The sequence below is a fragment of the Corvus cornix genome, chromosome 5, assembly GCF_000738735.6.
Source record: "Corvus cornix cornix isolate S_Up_H32 chromosome 5, ASM73873v5, whole genome shotgun sequence".
In the NCBI taxonomy this organism is placed as follows: domain Eukaryota; kingdom Metazoa; phylum Chordata; class Aves; order Passeriformes; family Corvidae; genus Corvus; species Corvus cornix.
Window position 1 is genome coordinate 40,898,927 of NC_046335.1, and position 20,508 is coordinate 40,919,434.

Genomic DNA, 20,508 nt, shown 5'->3' on the forward strand with positions numbered 1-20,508 from the left:
GGCAAAGCCCTCCCTGGCCCTGGGACCACCCCCATTGCTCCCTCCTGCCCAGCACTCAGTGATGCAGAGAGGGGGACCCTTACCACCCAGGGGAGGCTGTGGCAAAACTCTTTCCCCTGCCCCTCTCTCCCCCCCAAACTGTTAGTGGATCCAGCAGCAGCCTGGCTTCATTCCCAAACTGCCCTTGGTGTCACAGGGGTGCAGGATTCACTGTCCCTGCTCTGCACATCATTGCTGCTGCCTGGGATGGGCACAGCACAGCCTTTGAGGGAGGCTGCTGGGCCTCTGCCCAGACCTCCCTCCTTTGTACAACATGGGGGACTTTAAAAGTACCCAGCCTTTTCCCTGCAATGCCACAGGGACATCACTTGTGGGCTAAAACCATGTCTGGTGGATGGATGGTCGTCAGAGACATCACCAAAGAAGTGGGTACTGATGCAGGACGATGGAGATGCTCTGGGTTCCATACAGTTTCAGGCTCTAAGCAGAAGGTTTTAAAGCACAGGCCGGGTTTGAACACGTTAACCAAGTGACAGATCGGTCAGCTTGCCGGGCACTGCGGCAGTGGGAGCAGTGGCTGTGCGGGCCCCGTGGCGAGCGGTGGATCCCCGAAGGCCCTGTGGCCAGCGTGGCAGGGCCCGAGCTCTGTGCAGGCCCGGCACGAGGTGGCACTGCAGGCGTGTGGCATCGGGTGTTTCCCTGCCTGTTGTGTCACAGGATCCAGGAGCCTCTTTCCAGGCAGTTAAAACCACGCGTTGAGAGCCTGCTTGCACTTTGCCAGAGCAGCTTCCCTTGGTGAGGGGGAGCAGCTGCCTGTTTGCCTCGCTGCTGGATGTGTTACTGCCCCCGCTTTTGTTCCAGGCGGACAACAGTAAGTACCTCAATAGCCAGCACTCCAATGGCCAGGGCTCCTGCCAGGTACACGTACGTCTCAAAGGAGTTCAGGATCACGGTGTAGCAGCCCTAGGAAAGACAAAACGTGGTGAGACACACCTGAGCAGCACATTTTGTTGTTCTCACAGCAGAGCCCTCACTAGGACGCGAGGTGCTCTCAGACCCAGGCACCACAAGCACGGCTCCCTCTCACCACCTCACGCAGCCCCACGGCACAGGAGGCAGAGATCCACAGGACAGTGCTGGGGAGGGGAAGGTTTTGCTGTAGTGGGGTGGGAATGGTTCACACCCCTCACTGACCATGAGGAGCTGCAAGTTCTTGCAGGGCAGAGAGGAGCAGCACAGAGAGGAACGCCATCTGCAAAGGGCAGAGACTAAGCACAGAGGGAAGGACACTCACTGCAGGTGACAGACATCCCAGGCTGCTAGTGAAAAGGATGATTTATTTAAAGCCAAGGCAGGAGATTCTTGATTCATCTCTCACAGCCAGCAGGTCTTTAGCAGCCCAGGACCTTTTCTCTGTGCTTTGCCCCAAAAGAGGCTGGCTGAACACCTGCTGATCTCACTATTGGAGAAGAATTTCATTAAGAACTCAGGGCCATGCACTATGGCAATTATTCCACTTATGAAGCATAGCCACCATCACCCTTAATTAAATTTATTATTGCTAATACAATTAACAGCAGGTAGATCTTCCTGCAAAGGTTTCAGGATGTTTCTGGAAATCACCAGCTTATCCTGGCCTCAGTTCTCCCAGCATAAAATTTCAACCCACTGGGAAATTTCTGCAAACACGGGACACATAAAAAGAGAAGCAGATTGGAGTTTGTCCAGTATGAAAAGCAGCTTCCTCTCCACTGAGAATATACTTCACACATACATTTTAATCCTATCTGTACTGCTAGGATGTTTCGATTACCTGGGTTTTTTCCTTCCACCCTTAATGAAAGCATTGGAACTGCAAAGACAGTACAATAGTTATGTACTTCTGTCCATGCCAGAGCCTGCTCGCTGTGAGTGAGGCACAACCAGCAGAGAGTGAGGAAGGACATGGAGAGGATTCACTCATGAGGCCAGCCTAGGGGACACAGACTGCTGGGGCAGTAACTGAGCTGTTAAAACCATGCTTTTGTAAACATGAGACCACTCAGCATCAGCTCTCTTCCAGACATGTTTCAGCCAAATTTTCAGAGGAAAGCATCCAGTCCAGTAACAAATGTGCTTGCCAGACCTCCAACCTTAACCCAGCCTCCAGCATGCTCTGCTCAGCTGGCTACAGACAGGGGTGAGCACAAGCATGGTCAGCACTGTCCTACCAGCATGGTGTCCCAAGAGCTTGACTTTGCTCCAGCAATGCCTCAATTCAGCTCTCAGTTGCTTGAGATTGTCTCTCCTACTTTACAGAAGTGCACCACTGTGCTTGGTGACACTTGCTGTGCACACAGCTTCTCCCACCAACACTCTGTGGTGACATGGGCTTGCAGGAAACCTTCCCTTTCCATGGAAGTTATAAGCCTCAGCATCACTACACAGGGAAAACTTTAACCCTCTTTCTCAAAATGCATTTCTCTTTCCCTCCCTGCTGTGTGTCATCTCTCTCCTCCCTATCTATTCCCAGCAATCAGACCTGGCAGAAGCAGCATGGTGCTGTCTGCTATGATCTCACCCAGACTGCCTTTGCCAACCACTTCCAGCTGCCAGCCAAGGAACAGTTCACATGCTGCTTCCAAACTCCTTTCTTCTCTTTCTCAATCTGCTCTTAAGTGCTGAAAAGAGGACCACTGCCTAGTCTGGAGGGAGAAGGAGGCTTGTACATACTGTCAATACAGAGCTCAGCTGGTTTAACTAATGCTGTGGTGAACACAGTCAGGAACTTTGCTGGAAAGTTTCTTAAACATCACGTCTTGGTGACATTGGAAGGAAACTTGACCCAGTGTCAATGGGATGAACTGTCTTGTCCCAGCCCAGTATTGCAAAAAATTGCCAAGCCAAGAGGCCTGGCAAAACAATCATAGAATAGAACTATAGAATGGTTTGGGTTGGGCAGGACCTTAAAGATCACCTACTTTCAACCCCTCTGCTACAGTCAGGAGCACCTGTCACTAGACCAGGATGCTCAATGCCCCATCCAACCTGGCCATGAGCACTTCTAGTGATCAGGCATCCACAACTTCTCTGGACAACCTTTTTCAGCATCTCACCACCCTCACAGTCAATAGTTTCTTTGGTAATATCTGGACTAAAACTACACTCTTTCAGTTTAAGGCCATTCCTCCTTGTCCTATCACTACACACCCTTATAAAATGTCCCTCTCCAGCTTTCTTGTAGGATCCCTGTAGGTACTGGAAGACAACTGTAAGAAATGCCATTTTTCTAAGGTAAAGATAAAAGAAGCAGAGAAATGCAGCTCTCCAATTCTTCTCTTCCTTAGGAAACAGACATGGTTTTCTGTGGCTGTTTAACCCTTGATGTTTTGATTGTATATAATGATTAGGAGTCTTTGTGAACTAAATTGGAACCACTCCTGTAGCCAGTAAGAGTCAACTCCATCCCATCCTACCTGACCTGTGCTGGCTTGCTAATTAACTTCTCAGAGATAGTTCTAACCTTCAGAAACACAACAGAACTTGATCTAAATTCCCACCTTACCTCTCAGTCTCTTAGGAAAATCTTCATATTTCTGATGATACAGCACAACATGGACTTAGCAGTGTATGCAATGAAAGGGGATTTTCAAAATCAGCCACATACCATCACTTCAAAAGCTGTCAACAGGAGTGTAACTAGGATGTGAAGTACAGTCAGGGCCTGCCAGATCCACTAGCTACCCATGGCCACTGCGGCTGTCTCTCTGCCCCCTGTGAGGCTCCTTTTCCCAGCATTCAGCCTCCCTTACCTGCCGGTTCTGAAACCTCTCCATGCCTGATAGACAAGCTTCCTTGTTGACAAACATCCCTTCCCGGCTCTGCAGCTCTCGCTGGCAACAAGCCTCCGGTGTCGCCCCTTCCAAAGAGGAGTATGGAAGATGAGGGATAGCTTCAAAATCTTCTGGTCCATTCACTCCACAGCAGGCAAACTAGGGAGAGGCACAGAGAAGAAAGGAAAACAGAATTGATACCTTTCCCTGAAAGCAGACATGACTAATCTAAGACCTATTCTCATAGGGATCAAAGCTTTAGTCAAAGCAGAGACAACTGTTCTTTCCAAAGTAGTGGATTGTGCTCATACGTTGGAGCTTCTGTTTCATTGAAGTCTTTATGAAGTCCCACTGTTTCTATGTCATACTGTAGATTCTAAGGTACTACTGGGAATATTGCTGCAAACTACACGGGGCTTTGGGGCATATCCAGAACGACTTGCTTGAGATCACCCAGCAGTACAGCCCAGGCTCCCAACCACCCCTTCTCCCCATGGCTAATGGCCAGGATCGTTGCTGCTTAAAGGCACTGCTAGGTGATTCGAATAAGGTCCCTCTTTAGGATTCCAGTCAGATGCTTTTTAAGGATTCAAGTCATACCCTGACTCTGTCTCCTTTCAGTCAGCAAGAGGAAATATCTTTAATAAAGTCCTGAATCAGCATGAAGGGCAGCAATCATCTTTTCCTTTTAAGATTAAAATTGACTTTTCATCTGCAGAGGCTGACATCCTGCTTTTCACTCCTGAAGGGACACACCATGGGGTGTGCAGAGCACTAACACATGTGTACACACACAGACACACACACAGACTGAACTTCTTGTGGTACGCATTAACAACTGCAGTTCCAATGGCAGTCAACCTGTAACCTGCCCGGTTAGGGATGTAATGACAAAGTCGATTTTGATGGCTATTATTTCTGTAGTGAAAATATATCATAAACACTCCTGCCTAAGCTGCTGTTAACCACAAAACATTAGTTAATGCCAGCTTTTGGTAGCTGTTGGCTGGGAATAATTCTGAAGCAGACTGCAAGGTAGAAGGCCCAGAGCAAATGCAGTGATACCCAGTTGCAGGCACCTCCACTGCTCTCTGTGCCTGATATTTGAAAACTGGGGGTACCCATTTAGGTCCAATGCCTCAGGTTTTGGCAAATCAGGTGACCCTGATGCAGTCATTAAGAGTGTCTCTCTCAGAACTGGCATCTCCATTTGAGAGACTGACTGCCAGCCAAAGTCTCACCTCCCTTCAACCACAAGCCCTGGTGCTAGGCTGGACACAACAGGATGGTTGAAGCAGGCTGACCCTGGGAGAGCTGAGGGTGTGGGCTGAGCAGCATGTTGGTGGCCACTGACCACGGGCAGAATGGGGCTGGTGCTGTCTGACTTACTGTGATCATAACAGAGTTCCAGGTGGAAGAGAAGACATCCGTGTCATTGTTCCTCTGGTAATGCTTCTTCAGCTCCTTGGTGAAAAACTCTCTGGTCAGCTGAAATACAGACAGGTGGAAATGTAAAGGCTATTGCCAACATTTCCCAAAGCTCCCTTCTGTGAATGCTGGGGGTTCTTTGTGTTTTTGGGTTTGTTCTTTTTTTTTGCAAACCTCATAGGAGAAATATGTGAAAAGCCATTGGCTGAGCCATATCTATGTATACAGTGAAGGATACCTGTTGAATAAAACTGTCACTCATTAAAATCAGGGACTGAATTATATCTGTACTTCTAAGATAATTAAGATCATGTTTACACTTAAATGTTGGTTGGTTTTAGTTTTTGTTGTTTTTTTTTTTTTTTAATTTTCAGCACTATTTGAAAGTATTTCATAAATTGAAACAGGCCTAAACCAGATTTTACAAAGATTGTCAAATCCATGCCCAAACTGTATTTTCACTTGGTGTGCTTCATGAAGTCCACAAGCAAAGCATGATTTTCCACTCCACTTTTCCTTCAAACCAGTTAACTTCCTACTAACAATAGGGGAACTGCTCTGAATTTACTTCCATGTGTGAGAAAGCAGAATGAAGCCCTAACATGAAACTTTCTGGAAAAGAAAAAGAATTAAAAAACACATAATGAATAGGAAATAGTCAACTCAGCTTATTAATCAGAAAAAACCACTATTTCCTTGACAATGCTTTAGATTATCTAAACTAACCTGCGTACATAAATAAAAAAAAATCCTCTTTATATTTGTGTTTAGATAATTTAAACATTTTTCCAAAAGTCAACAATATAAATTATTGGAATTTCATTTACCCTTGTTTATATTTACAGTAAAACAGAAAAAATGCACAAATTTGTCTCAGAGTCTTCTGGAGAAGTTAGACACCTTGAAATTACATTTACTTAGGCTGACTCTCTGGAGGAATAGTAAACATACAATCCTAGTAATCTTGTTAAACTGAACATCCCTATTCAATCTTGCTGCCTTTCTGTCACTTCAGGACAAAAACTTAAAGAAATCCTCTTTTCATGTTCCCAATAGGTGTTGACTTGTGTGGTCCCTTCTCCAAAATACCTTGTGACTTGCCACACAGGCAAAATCTTCTGCCACTGCAAAAGCCACAGTGAAGGGGGCTGGACTTGGCTGGCTACAGCACTGCTGTGATGTTGCATATTTGCAGGATCAGGAATTAAGCTGCCTGAAAAATACCCTTTTTATTCCCCCCTGTTGTTCATACAGCACTGCTGATGCAGTAACAGAGGCTGCTACAAGCTGCTTTCAGGTTCTTGATATGCAACGTGAAATATCGCACATACGCATGCATATGCATGAGCTCTAGGGGTGCGCACAAAAGCACAAGCACAAAACTGTTTGTTTTGTTTGTAACTCTATCACAAAATTTAAGGACTGAAAAGAGAAAAAGGTTGTGGTGACTTTTTAAAAGATCCTGAATACCATGTAGTATTGGCTTCTCTTTTACAAATACAAACAAAGGCCAAATGTAATTACTTCATCAGCAACGGGTAAAACTTTGTCACAAATACTTGAATCATGCAGTTAGCTCAATGTCACTACCTTTAATTAGTTATGCTGTTAAATTCCTAAATTACTTTTTTTGGATTCAGTCATTTTTTTGCTTTTGAATATTAAAATACCAGAGGGCATGGCATTTTTCCTTGGGAATTTGGTGCACTGAGGGAAGGTGAGTTAGAAGATGCTGAAATATGTCCTCGGTGTTCTCTTTTCCTTCCCGTTCTCTACATGCTTTACCCATGCAGCATCCAACCCTGCACACAGCAGCACATTTTTTTGATGCTCATCTGTTCCTGAAGCACAGACTTTGAAACTGATATTACCGTTGGTAATAATCCCAGCCCGCTGCCTTTGTTGGGGTCTAAAACAAAAGAGTAATTTAAATATAAAGTGAAAGCTTTGTTTTGACAGCAGTAATCCCAGAGGAAATTGTTCAGAGTTTGTGTGTGATCAACACTTGGCCTAAAACAAAGCCTAATGCTGGAAGGGTACATTTGCCAGGAAAATAACTGCTTATCCTGAGCATCTCAAGTTCAGAAAAATGAGGCCAAAAATAAAAAAAGCCTTCTTTTAAAAACTTGCTGACAAAGGAGGATGAAATAAGACAGTCCTACTGCCATTCCCATGGCCTTCCTCTAGCTGAAACAAGTACCGGCCCTGATGACGTTTGTGCACATTGGATTTTTATGGCAAGAACAATTGGGAAGGGAGCAAAGGACCTACTGGTAAAACTAGAGCTTCACACACACTTTGACAACACAGTTGTGGCAGCCACAGCCATGAACAATAAGGAGCTGTTCGGCTGTGTTTTGGGCGGGGCACCTCCAATGCAGCACATGCATGCGTACACTTACGTGTCAGTGAATGAAGTGAGACTGTTTTGTCACACTGGTTCAAAAAATAGCTTTGCTGGGATTAGTGCAGCCAGATAAAAGGGGTCTAGAAAAAGGGGGGCATTTCTGCACAGCACAGGCATGCTGGCACTGCCCAGGAAGGTCACAGCATTCTCATGCCACGCTGTGCTCAGGGATACTGAATGCTGTGCAAGAAGCTGCCTTCATGGTGCCTGCTTGGAAAACAGGACACACTCCTACCCATCTACATTGGCCTGGAGCATTCTGATGTGTCTGGCACAGTACAGGGCATGGAGGTGCAATCACCAGTGCTGCACTTCCCACTCCTGCAGTGCCCTCTACCTGAGAGACTTCTGTCTGCTCAGATGAGGAAGGTTCATGTTCTTTAGCTTTTGCCTTATGTCTGAGGACATAGAGGCACCAGCATCCAAAGTGACTGGCTTACTAAGTATTAGAACTGGGGCTAAAATGCATCCTGACTCCATCCAAAGCCCTGCCACTGGACTCTTCTGTTCATACCATCCTTTCTTGCTTGCTAAGACAGGTCACTAAGAATCAAATACCCCTCCTGGGTTTTTCCCACCCAGACCTCTGAAGGGCATATAAAGAGAAATTCCTATTGCTCTTTCACAGCCTTTCTCTAGCGTTCATGAAAGTCATTATTTTATGGGGGAACTTCTAGATGAAAAAGGGTTCTCCACCCCCAAAACCTCCTTTTCAAAGGAAGAGAAACTCTGGTAATTCCATAGCTGATGAACAGCAGCCTTCCTCTGCAGAGACTGCTTTTAAATAGCTCTTTAGAAATGCAGCTGGACTTGCAGGTCACAGTAGCTCACCTTCACGAACACCACCTTCACTTACCCCCCCACCTTGCTCTGCTTCACTGACTCTTCCTCTCATGTCAAATCTCAGCAGAAAACATCTCTTTTCTCCCTTATTTTTGTCTCTTGATTTCTCTCACTCCCTTAGCTGTTAATAATTTAACCCCATTGAGTGTTTGGGAGCTGTTTTGGATGTGAAACTATACAAGAGAAAGCTGCACTGAACATTATCTATAAAGCAAACAGATGAAGTGTATCTTTTGGCTCATTTTACACACCCAGAGAGGCCACTGCCACATGGACTGGTGCAGCGACCATCAAAGAATCCCGCTTGGTAAGCCTCGAAGAAACTTAGATTGCCTAAGTGTGCATTTCCCACCACATGCCCTGAAAGTAATTTGTTTTGCAAGGAAGAGAAAAGCACATCTGATCTTGACCTTCAATTGCTACTGTGAAGAATTCTTCCCGACCCGGGGTCACTGAAAGACTACCTCTGTCCCCATGGACATCCTGTCCAGCCATCCAGCTCACCCTAACCCAAAGGTGACAGCTACATTGACCCCAAGTAGTTTCCAAGCCAGACAGGCTACCACCACAATATACAGCAACACCAAAACAAGGGCTATTTTTTCAGAAGAAACCTGAGGAGAGAACAAACCACAAGAACTCGCAGATCAAGTTTGACTTCTGCATAGAGCCATCTCCAGCTATGCTGGGATCTGACATTCTTCATTCCTTCCCATTTAAGCCCTTCCTGTCAATCATTCTGGCAGAGTGGGAAGCTGGTGATACAAACAAGGAGACAAGCTTAAGAAAGATAGAAGTTTGTTCCCCTTCAAGTTTTATCTCACAAAAGACTACCAGATGCCACAGAAGCCTAGAATAACCGCTGCGACCTTATCTTGCAAGATGCCATGACCTTACATGTCCCGTGGCTCCCATGGGAGTGGAAGGTACTGATTCTTTGCCCAGAAGCTAGCTGTAAGCGAGGAGGACACATCAGCAGTGCAGTCACCCCACACCCAGGACTTGCAGCAAGCCTGGGCAGTTTCTTCTACCTTTTACAGGTTTCCCACAGAGAAGGGGGGAGGTGGGAGCCATCAGCTGACAGCTGCTTGCCCAGGCCTTGCTCCCCAGGGACCATGTCCTCTCTCTGTCACAAAGCCTATGCCTGGGTCTGCAGGGCAGTTCCTACATGTACAGTCTGTTCCTTCTTCTGAACCAAAGGCATTCTCTAAAAACTCCTAACAGCACAGCCGTCATGACCAGAAGACACCAGACCCCCCATGCTGCAATCTGTTAATAGGTGTTTCTATGAGGACATGGTCTCCAAGCCTAAGATGGAATGGGACACCCATTCTGTGTGCAGAGTGCCATCCCTTCCCCACTGCCTTCAGATCTGAGGCAAAGACAAAAGACCACCAGCTCATAAATGGAAAAAAATCCTCTCACCACCTCCTCCCAAGCCCATCCTACTATAAAAACACCACACTGTCTCGCTGTGAGCTTCCTGAGTTTTGATTCTTTTCTATCAAAAGCTTTTTTAAATGAATAAAATTAAAAGTATATCCTGGTTTAAGAAAATCATCGTTATACATGGCTGTTCTTTGCTCATGCCACATTTCTCTCGTGTTCAGTACAGCAAATGTGCTGTATGTTCTCTTGCTACTGCCAGAGGCAAAATAAGCAAAATAAATACTAGCAGTCACTGGTGACCACCTCTACCAGCCAATGTTTTTTCACAGCCATCACTCAGAGAAGGATGGACCTACTTCAGTCAGGCTCTCCTTTGCACATGTGTGAACATGCAAAAAAATGCATGGACCTTTGCTGTTTAGAGAAAGAAATGAGACTGTGGTTATTACTACTGCAGTAAAAGTTTACTACTAGCATAGGGGAGGGATGATGGCCATGTAATAATATTCATTGCAGAAGAATAGAGAAAGGCTACATCATATGAAGCTTTGGAGAGAAGGACAAAACTAAGCAGAGCAATAAATGGGGGGAGAATTGCTTAGGGCAGGTCAGGGGGATATCTTATGAGTAGCATTGGTAGGAGTCTGGTGAGCAGCAGAACATGGAAGTTCAAGAATGAATATGATTAGAAGATTCATAAGAGAATTTTTGCACTGCAGAGCAAGCATTGGCTCTGTTCAGAAAACAGGAGTTTTCCACTAGTAATATTAAACATATGTCATACTGGAAAAGGAAAATAGTTGCTTTTAATCATAGTGTGACTATTATAAAACTTCTCTCTGATGGAATGTGCAGCTGGTTTGGCTGCAAGAGAGTCAGGAAGACTTTAAAAGACTCTAAAAACTTCAGGAATAAGTAGTCCCCCCAGTGTCCCCATAAGCTATCCATCCTGCACTAGCCAGGTGAGCCAGCATTCCCTGATGTGCTGGCAGTTCTGCAGACTGAGGGTAGGAACGAAGGAGGTTTGCTGATATTTGAAACCAGTCACTCTACAGACAAATTAGCCACCGTCTAACACCCTGCTCCAGCTGTGTATAATTTCACTAGAGTTTGCCCACCATCGGATACTTACATTTTCTCTGAATATAAAAGCCAGGATTGCAGCTGAAAGCTCCGCCAGGAAGATTAACAAAATGAACATGAAGAACTGGAAGAGAGAAGATATGCAATAGGTAGTAGGAATACAGGGTTTTGCTAATCACGAAACAGACAGTAAAAATAATTAAGGAAACTTTTTTTCCCATACAATTAAAAAACCCTATGAGACAGTCGCTTGGAGCACACACATTCCATCTCTGACCTCATCACAGGACACGGGAGCTTGTGATACTTTTGCCTCATTCTAATGAGTAAAAGCAAATGAGGTTACAGAACCCATAGTATCTCCTGATACATCCACACCAGGTCAAAACAGTAAAGCCTATTTGGATTGGAAAAGTTATATAATTGTGGACATGCTCACACAGGGTTAAACTGTCCAGACACAGGTATAGGTATCACATGCAAATGCATACACACCCCTGATCACAGTACAAACAACACAATTTTACTGTGATATAATCACAGCTTATTTTATGTGGAAGGAAGTACCGAGATATACCCTCAAATATTTATACTGATAACCAAAAATGGACTGTTTTCATTTCAGGACAAAATTAGCCTTGGTTAATATTCCCCTCCACACAATGGGGTTGCACTAAGTTAAGTACTAACCACACAGGACCTCTACAGAAAGTTGATAACACACCATAGTAATTTAATTTAATTTCATTATGCAAGTATCATCCCTGTCTTGTATGGTATCCAATGTGTACATGTTCACATCCTTAAGATAAGGGCATGCTGCAGACTTGACAGAAAGCACAGTCTGCAGATTAAGTGATAGTAAAAGGGAAACAGACATCCAGGTTGAAGTAAAACCCTTACCCTTACACTTGTGTCATCATAATTTTAGGAAAAGGGAAGGAAAGCACAACAGAGAGGCACCTGGCTGTTCAGTCTAAGCTGGAACTGTATTTCGTCCTGTTGCCTTTGCAACTTTCTGCTGCTTCAATCTGAAAGTTTGGTTTTCAGTCTTACTAGAGGCACCTTGTTTCGGTGACGTTACCAAGCCCAAGCGATCCACCGTGCCTTCACCCCCCCACCCCACAGAAGTAAATCAGATGAACTCAAGAGGTCTCATCCCCAGAGGCTGAAATCCTGCTGTGAGGGTGCTGTTCCTGGGACCTTGTCTACCCAGAGCACTCAGGCACTCGGGAGTGTTTCCAGCCCAGGATGAGTGATGGGACTCCTGCAGGCTCTGATTCAGATTCCACCTGACCAATTCTCAGTTACACTGATGCCTCATGCTAATTTGATGCTGCTTCAGTCCATATGAAACAGTAAAAAGAACAGACAGGGACCTGCCCTTTAACATCCTTAAAACAACGAATGCTGGTGCTGAGCAACAGCTATAGGAACAGAGCAGAAAGTGGCTAGATTCACACTCTCTCCCAAAGTGGCATTTATTTCCATTCTTGTAGACAAAACAGCGGGCTTGAGAAACTTTAAGTCTGAACTAGGTGGACGTTTTTTACGTTCTTATCTCCATAAAGAGAAAATTACTTTCTGAATCAGCCTGTCTGAAATTCAAACAACCCAAGAATTAGCCCACAGACTCTGGGATAATTTTACAGAACTGAGTAAATGTTAAGACATTAACTCAGATTTTGGCATTGTGTGAGAAAGGCAAAAGTGAATGGAGAACTGTGTAAGACCACATCAAGTGGAGGGTAATAAACTTGGTACGTGTTATTAATAAAAGTAGATGAAACAAGTAAAAATAAACACAAGAGAAGTCTGGATGGGTTTAGTTTTTGTTGGGGTTTTTGTGTGTGTGTGAGAAGTTTATAGAAGGTCTTTCTGAAACACAAAACAGGCAGACAGGGCCAGAAGTACTATTGTGATCCCCAAGCAATGATTTATAAACAGTGTCTGAAAGGCTGTGCATTGTGCACCTCAATAATGGAGAGAGACTTCAAACTACCTGCTTGGAATGGGCAAAATGTTGTTTTATTGTCAATTATCAGAGCTGTAAGTGATTTTTCCCCACTGGAAAAGCACGTGCACCACCCTATCACATTTGTCTTCCTGTTTCTGCAGTTGAAACAAAAGAAAAGGAGCCTGGGCTCAAATGACAAAACAAGAAAAGCCAGATGAGCAGAGATTTTTGTTTCTAAGAGCATGCTGTTGCTTGATTTTGCTGAACTAGTTAACTCTAATTTATTCTTACTGCTGGAGTTTTCTGTGTGGCTTCTTTTTTTTCCCTGCTCAGAGACTGTTTTAATTTCACCACAGGAGGGCAAAGAACAAGTGATGAGAATGAACGACGCTTTGCAAATTCACATCATCATCCATCAAGGGATCTCAGCATAGTCACTGAGGTCTAAGGTGGTGATCAAGTGATTAATCCCATCACCCTACTAATTGCATTTCATTTACTGATTACTGGGTAATCACTGATTACTGGGTTCACCCGAGCAGCAGCACAGGTCTGCACAGAAGTGGAAGCAGTTGTTCCCAGATTATCTGTGATAAGCTTCATTATCATTCCCAAACTGATTTACACTTATATTGTGCACTCTGAATTACAGATTTGTAAGTTACAGTAGAAAAAACCCACAAGCAGCTATTAGGGTTGATGAGAAAAAGATGGATCATCAGTGTTTCAGAACTTGCTCCCATTCTGCATTTGAAGGAGAGACAAAATCTGCTTAACTGTGTTTTCCTTCCAAAAATTAAATTGATTACTGATACGTGAGAGCACAAAGGACCCAGCTGGTTAATGCATGGGACACAGTAACCTCACATTCAAATTCAAGCTTGATACCTGACATTTGAACACAGATATTCCCCACATCCAAGGTGAACATCCTGAGAAATGGAATCTCTCATATTGGTCAAAAATCTTGCCTCAGCTCCAGGCGATGGTTATAGAAGTTTTCACAGAAGTGGTTTATCAGAAGTTTCCACAAATTAATGCTTATTTTTCATAACTCATCCAGTGTTCCAGTTTCAGGACTGCTGTTCCAAAAAGAACAGCAACTGCCTTTAGCTCAAAGGACGTGCATTTTCATGCTGAGAAGTTTGAGGGGCTACTACATCCATTTTACAGGAGTGAAAAACACGATTTTGAAACGAAGCCAAATGAAGGTAACATGGGCTGTTCTTCTAACAAAGCTGAATTCAGTCCCTTGGTGCAATGTTGTATGTTCAACAGTACTTTGGATTCTGATTTTCACAGTGTTGTTTTGCAGTCAGAGGACCTTTAGGACAAGTTATTCAATGTCTTATTTGCAGGCCACTGTTTGTTCCTTTTTTTTGTGAGCCAGGTCCAAATGTCAGGAAATCTAGAAATACTTCACAGCCTTGTGCTTAATGCAACATGCTAGGTTCCACAGTGATGGGGTTATTGTTTACCAAGAGACAAGCAGCTTAATGAAAAATAAAAGTCCTTGCAAACACTGATACCAGAACCTAGAGAACATGCATCTTTCTTGTCCCTTCTAGCTTCTGTTTACATTTGGACTAAAAGCTTCAGGCATACATTATGCATCACTGTGAAATCTCACTCAAGCAGCTCTCTGGCTCATCAATTCTTTAACAACTTTGTAAGTGGACTTGATTTGATCTAGCAATTTCTCCCCAGGTACCACCCCCACAAAGACTTACACTCTCGGTTTTGCAAGTGTTCCCAGTCTCTCTGCCATACAGTCATGAATCTTTTGCCTATTCAATGTCTAAAACTTACTCCTATCAGACTTCGGGTTTCACAGATGTTTTAAGATCAGCTGATTTTAACATCAGCTGGTGTGGCCCCGAAAAAGAATTTAACAACATGTTTCTTCTCCCTTGGTATATCAGCACAGGTCCTCATCCAAGTGCTTCACACTGCTTCATGTGAGATGGCTGGCTGTTTAGCAGAGTTGGTGTTGATACCAAAAGCCCTTGAAGACCTGACTGATCAAAATGGAACAATAATTCCTTATCCAGTAATTACTTTTAGAGTTTCTCCTAGTCTAGGGTATTACTTCCAGCCCACATTTTTCTCACATTTCATTCAAAATAAAATAATAATAAAGGTAAATAAATAAAGCAGCAAGGCTCAGAACTATCTCTAGGAGTAAGAAGAGTAATAACCACAAAATTGAGTGTGCTGGAGTATAACTAAAACACATGGATAAACATTCAAACCTGTAACTGATGTTAAATCAGGAAAGAACATGGCCCAGAGCTCCCTTTCTCCAGCCAAGTCACCAGTCTGTATGAAGCAGACACGATTCAGACTGGAAATATTACTCTCCCATTCACTTACAACAACATTTCTCATCAGATTTCACTTTTAGTTTCTTAATCTGACAGGGACAGGCTCTGAAGTAACCTCAGGCTCACTGGGCCTGATCCTTTTCATTTTATTAGGTTCCTCTGGGCAGATCTCCACGGACTTCACAGGTGACACAATTGTTTTTCTGATTTACTTCTGAGATGAATCACTAGAAATCAAACCCACAGCAGCTTCCCCTAAAGGGCTCTCATTTGCAGGCTATGACCTCAAGGCATATGGGAGCCAAGGGCCAGAGAGAATTTATCCCAGTGAAGCCATGCTCATCTCTAGAAAAACATGGGTTTGCATTCAAGAAAGAAGACTTTCCTGTCCTGTTTAGAGACAAGCCTTTTTTGAACCATGAAGCAGCTGTGCAGGATGCAATCCTAACAAAATACAGTAAGACCAAGATTTTAAAAAAAGGAAAAAAAAACCAAAACAACAAAACCAAACCAAAACCCACAACAATCCCAAAGTGCCACCAGACCCATTGGGAGAAACAAATGGTCACATTTCACAAAAATGAAAGAAAAAGAAAACTAATGGTCTGTGTCTTTCAATACATAACTGGCAATGCCTTCCAGTAGGAGATAATGGCCAGAAATCCTGCAGTATCAGAACGTGGGAGGAGTGGGGGGCAAGGGCAAAAGTGACTTACTTTAGCTCTTTGTATGAGCTAAAGTAAGTGGCATTGATGACCAGCATGGGCTGAAATTTAATCCTGTCATTCAGGGGAAAATTTGTCCAAAGGTAACAAATCTGGTTCATTTCAGGAGCAGAGTAGGCTGTATCAGGAAGTGACCAGCTATTGAGAGCAGCAATGACTGCAATGATGCAGTTCTGAGCTGGGCATTTCTGCTGGCGGGGGGGGGGGCTCCCTTGCACAGGAGCTGTGCTCCACTGTTCCCTCTGCTTTGTTGTGAACCCCTGAGGAATGAATCTACAAGTGGAACAGTGGATTTTGAGTACCCAAGAAAGGACCGATTCTGGTCACTTTATAAATGTAGAAAAAGCCCAAACAACCAAATGGGGTCAATTAGAATGAAAGCTTAAAAAAGTTAAAATACACTCCCAGACTGAGCTCAAATCCATATAGGTGAAAAAGCAAATTATCTGTATTTCTAGCGGTGTGCAAAAGTATAATAAGCCTACTTATTATCTAAAGGAATAATGGCTACAACAACAGGCACCCATTCCTGCACTTATCACAACATCATCTATCCAGTCACCACTACTCTTGGGAAGCACCAGGGGGCTAACAGAAATTGCAAGGACACTTACAAAGAGCAGGAGGCATTTGTTCTCGCGGATGGCACCACAGCAGCCGAGGAAGCCCAGCAGGAAGAGCATTGCTCCCATGGCCAGCATGATGTACGCTCCTGTGAAGAGCAGGGGGTTGGCAGCCACTATCTCTCGAAAACCTGTGGGATCCACAATGACCCAGATTCCCAGTCCCAGCAGGCATGCTCCTCCCAGCTGTCACAGCACAAGGAAAGGAGAGAGAGGGAGATAGGTCAACATAAAACAACTTGCAGAAAAATGGGATTCATTGCTATCTTTTGATCAAAGGTGTTAATTTGGAGAATTTGTGTTTCTCCAAGGCATATGTTCCCTGCTGTGCAGGTGACTTCTGACATGCTGCTCTTAGTATCTCTTGCTCAATAAATGAATCATTTGCAGCAAAAGCACCTTTCTTTCTTGGCACATCACTCTACCAACTGTTTACTCTCCCTACTGCAGAGAGACAGTCTTGATCTGCTGCCACATCTGTAGAGGACAGCCCGGTGAAGGGGCTCGCATGAACCATACCTGCCACAGAGGCCAGGGTGGCTGGGCACTCCCATCCTTCCTTTCAAAAACGAGAACAACTAAGAATGACTCCACATGTGGTAGGAAAATTACTACTTCTGAGTGAAAACCTCAGCAGGGCACCCAGGACTAGAAAACAATTTCTTCTGCCATTCAAGGATAAACCATGTGCACCATTAGTTACAGCTTTCCCTGTGGTTTCCCCTGTCAAGGACAGCAATAACTCAGACAACAGTGACCACTGTGCTGCCTTGCTGAATGTCTGAGCATCTTTGGATGCTGCAAAACACTCAGTGATTGCTGGTGCAAAGCAGAGGGGATATTCTGTATCGTGGCAACTTTGCCACACTGTAGTCTATCCTGCTTGGGAACAGCAGGCTGCTGGAAACAGGGGGATCCAGAAAAGAAAGTTAATTCCAAATACTTACAAATATAAAGAAATTGAAAAGAAACATCAGGTATTTCATGCAGCTCAGACAGTCTCCCTCCATGGTCTTCAGGGTCCTTTGTCCAATTCCTTCTGCAAAACAACAGCACTTTCTTAGCACACCCATTTTTATTGGAATGACACAATCCTATCTCCAATCTATTTGTATTTCCCCCAAGGCCCTGTGGAGTTCATTATGCAAAAGAGCTCTTTCCTTACCCGAACAGGCAACACAGTGCAGGCTAGTAAGAGATAATGACTGCTGCTAGGTCCCTTTGCATTCTTTAAGGTTTGAAGGCAAACCCAAAAGTAAAGGGGAAGGTTGCAGAAGAGGAAATGTCTAGCTTTGCTTCAGAGTGAGATACTGGGGAAAAGATATCCCTCTGCACATGAAGAATTTTTTTTCCCCACTCCTTAAAGCTTGTCAAGTCTAAGAATCACTGAATGTACCTGTCTATTTCACACTGAGAAAAGGTCATATTGAAACAGGAGCCAGAACAAGCTGTACCCAGTTAGAAGACGCACAAAAAGTGTCTGGGACAGCTATCTTCATACAAGCTTCCTCTACAGAATGAATGCCACACAAACATGGACAACAGCTTCAGGGAAACTTGAAGACATTTGGCCTTGGAATGACAGCAGTGCGTGGACATGGCAGGGCCCAAGGAGGCTGTCCTCACATGGTTACTCAGCCTGGGGCACAACACCTGCTTGCCATCAGTGTGAGATTTTCCTGTGCCAATGAAGTCCTGCTGCTCTGTGCCCCACCCTGCACAGGTCTTTTGCAAGAGGAACCCATGGATCAGCATTGGAAAGCTTTTGAGGCCAGGAAAAATTGCTAAGGAGTCTTAACCAGTTCTGAAACTCAATGTTTGATTTAGACAACTGCTTGGGGAATGCTTGCATTGGAACACCAGCAATAAATCCTGACCAGGTGAGTCTACACTGGAGGAAGGTTCCTGCTTGCTGTTTAATGAAGTGTCTATGTTTCCTAATATGCCATTATATCACCAAGTACCCTAGAGGGACTGACGAATAAATACATGAAATAGTAAAACTTCCACTGAAACAGAAAACAATGCAGTCATGGCACAGTGCATAGATGGATCTGTACATTTGCAAACACTGAGGCACAGGTTTGCTTGGCTCCACAGATGAGCCTTCCCAAAGCCCCCATGCTTCTTAATGCATCTCATTCCCTTTCTCCACTGCAAATGCTGTTCTCTAAACAGACCTGCATCTAATGATATGCTATGTTAGCTAAGTCCATTTAATTCACTTAAAAGAAAAAACTGAAATTATCCGAGATTTTCACCAGGCCAGAAATAAAACTGCCTTTCACTCCATTGTTTCTGTTAAACCACAAAATCTGTGAGTGCTGTAGAGCCTCATGAGGTGCTTTCCCCTGCGACCATAGGAACTGCTCTGCTTTAGCCAAAGAGCTGAGAAAACCCATGGCAGGCAGTGCTCCCAGCACGGGGCTGCCTGAGGTAAGAACCAGATTTTTTGTTACACAGTGTGTGTTTGGTGCAATGCTTTCACTTGATTTAAAATCAAATCAATTCCTTCTTAGTGACAAGACAGGCTGAGACACAAATGGTGTGACACAGAAGCTCACGTGGACATGCAGTTGCTTTCCCTCTGCATCTGCCTGTACCTGGGGCAGGATAGCAGCGTGCCTCTGCTGGCTGGTACTGCCCAGGGAACCCCTTTTGCTAGAGAAATCCTGAGAAGATCCACCTTGCTTCTGGAGAAACACAAACCTGAATCTAAACCTGAGAGCGAGGGCAATGTTTTTTCTTTATAAAGTTTATTTTCTTATACCTATGATACATAACTGTTCTGCCCAGAGAGATTCAAAGACAAGACCATGACTGCACAGAGCTCTGATGTGGGCCTGCAAGAAATGCCCACAGCTTCCTGACACTGTTTAAAGCCATATTTGCAAGTCTCGTGAAGAAAAGAGTTCTTAAAGTCCAGAAGGGTAAGGAGCTGGGCAGGGAGTTCTTCAGTTTCATGGGAAAGGTGAGCCTTCAGCTCCACTAACACATGAGTTGGACACTAGAGAGGGATATGAAAATACAGACAGATCAGTGGGATACTGGGATTTCAAGAGTCCCACAATTAGTGTCACCTAGGTGTTCCCATCACCACACTAAAAATTCACGCTCCAATGAAACAAAGGATGGCTAAATCTTAGTATATTAGCCGAAGTCTTAAAGTTATCTCAGAAATTTCAAACTCCTGCTGCCTTGAGCACCCACCTGTGTGATCCATATTACAGCAGCCTTTGTCAAAATAAAAAGAACAAAACCCAAGAGTTTAGCCTTATTGTGCCGCTATACATCATTCACACACCCCTCTACAGTCACCCACACGAAAGACAATGCCTGTGGTCCAAGAAGCAGCAGTTCCTAAGCCTAACACTGTCTTGCTGCTTTGTAGTGTTGATAAATCACGTTCCTGCCTTACTTTCCTTTCCATGTCTGGGACTGCTCCCTCTGTAAGGCGAGCAAGCTCCCTTGGAACTGCTCCGATTTACATGAGCTGAGTACAGGTCTACTTTTACTTTCAAAGACAAACGTAGGCTATGATTCTTTGCATTGCTCCTGCCTGCCCATCCACTCAGTTTGTTAAAATGTCTTCTAGACATAAGCAGGGAAGGGAGATTGTAAATCTATTGAGCAATAAGATCCTGAAAACTTCACTGTCCCAAAGAATCAGTCAGTTGCAATAACCTGGGAGTAGCACGAACACAGGCACACTCAGCTTTAGGGCTCTCTTCTGCTTTGATGGGGCACAAAATTGTCCCCAGGAGTGGTACTGGGCTCGGATTTGTAATTTCTAAACCCATCACACTTCACACAGCAAAGCAACAACTAAGTGCAACCCTACTCATTGCACTGTGCTTCAGCTCAAGACCACACCCGCTGGGGCTTTCAGATTCCAAAATTCTTCCGCTCAGGATGTG

At 44.3% G+C, this 20,508-nt stretch overlaps 1 protein-coding gene across 4 annotated transcripts in view; it reads right to left on the bottom strand.

Annotated features, from left to right (window-relative positions):
- The window catches only part of TSPAN18 (tetraspanin 18), a 121,319-nt gene that overhangs the window by 3,657 nt on the left and 97,154 nt on the right, over positions 1 to 20,508 (bottom strand). For 3 of the 4 annotated variants that reach the window (XM_039551843.1, XM_039551844.1, XM_019282072.2), the window contains 6 exons: positions 17,539 to 17,630; positions 16,583 to 16,777; positions 11,012 to 11,086; positions 5,202 to 5,300; positions 3,792 to 3,971; positions 880 to 963 (listed from right to left, as the gene is read on the bottom strand). In XM_039551843.1, coding sequence (XP_039407777.1) covers positions 880 to 963; positions 3,792 to 3,971; positions 5,202 to 5,300; positions 11,012 to 11,086; positions 16,583 to 16,777; positions 17,539 to 17,601 — 696 coding nt within the window. In that variant the 5' untranslated portion in view covers positions 17,602 to 17,630. The remainder of the gene's footprint in view (positions 1 to 879; positions 964 to 3,791; positions 3,972 to 5,201; positions 5,301 to 11,011; positions 11,087 to 16,582; positions 16,778 to 17,538; positions 17,631 to 20,508) is intronic. The other variant, XM_019282077.2, reaches the window with a different exon arrangement.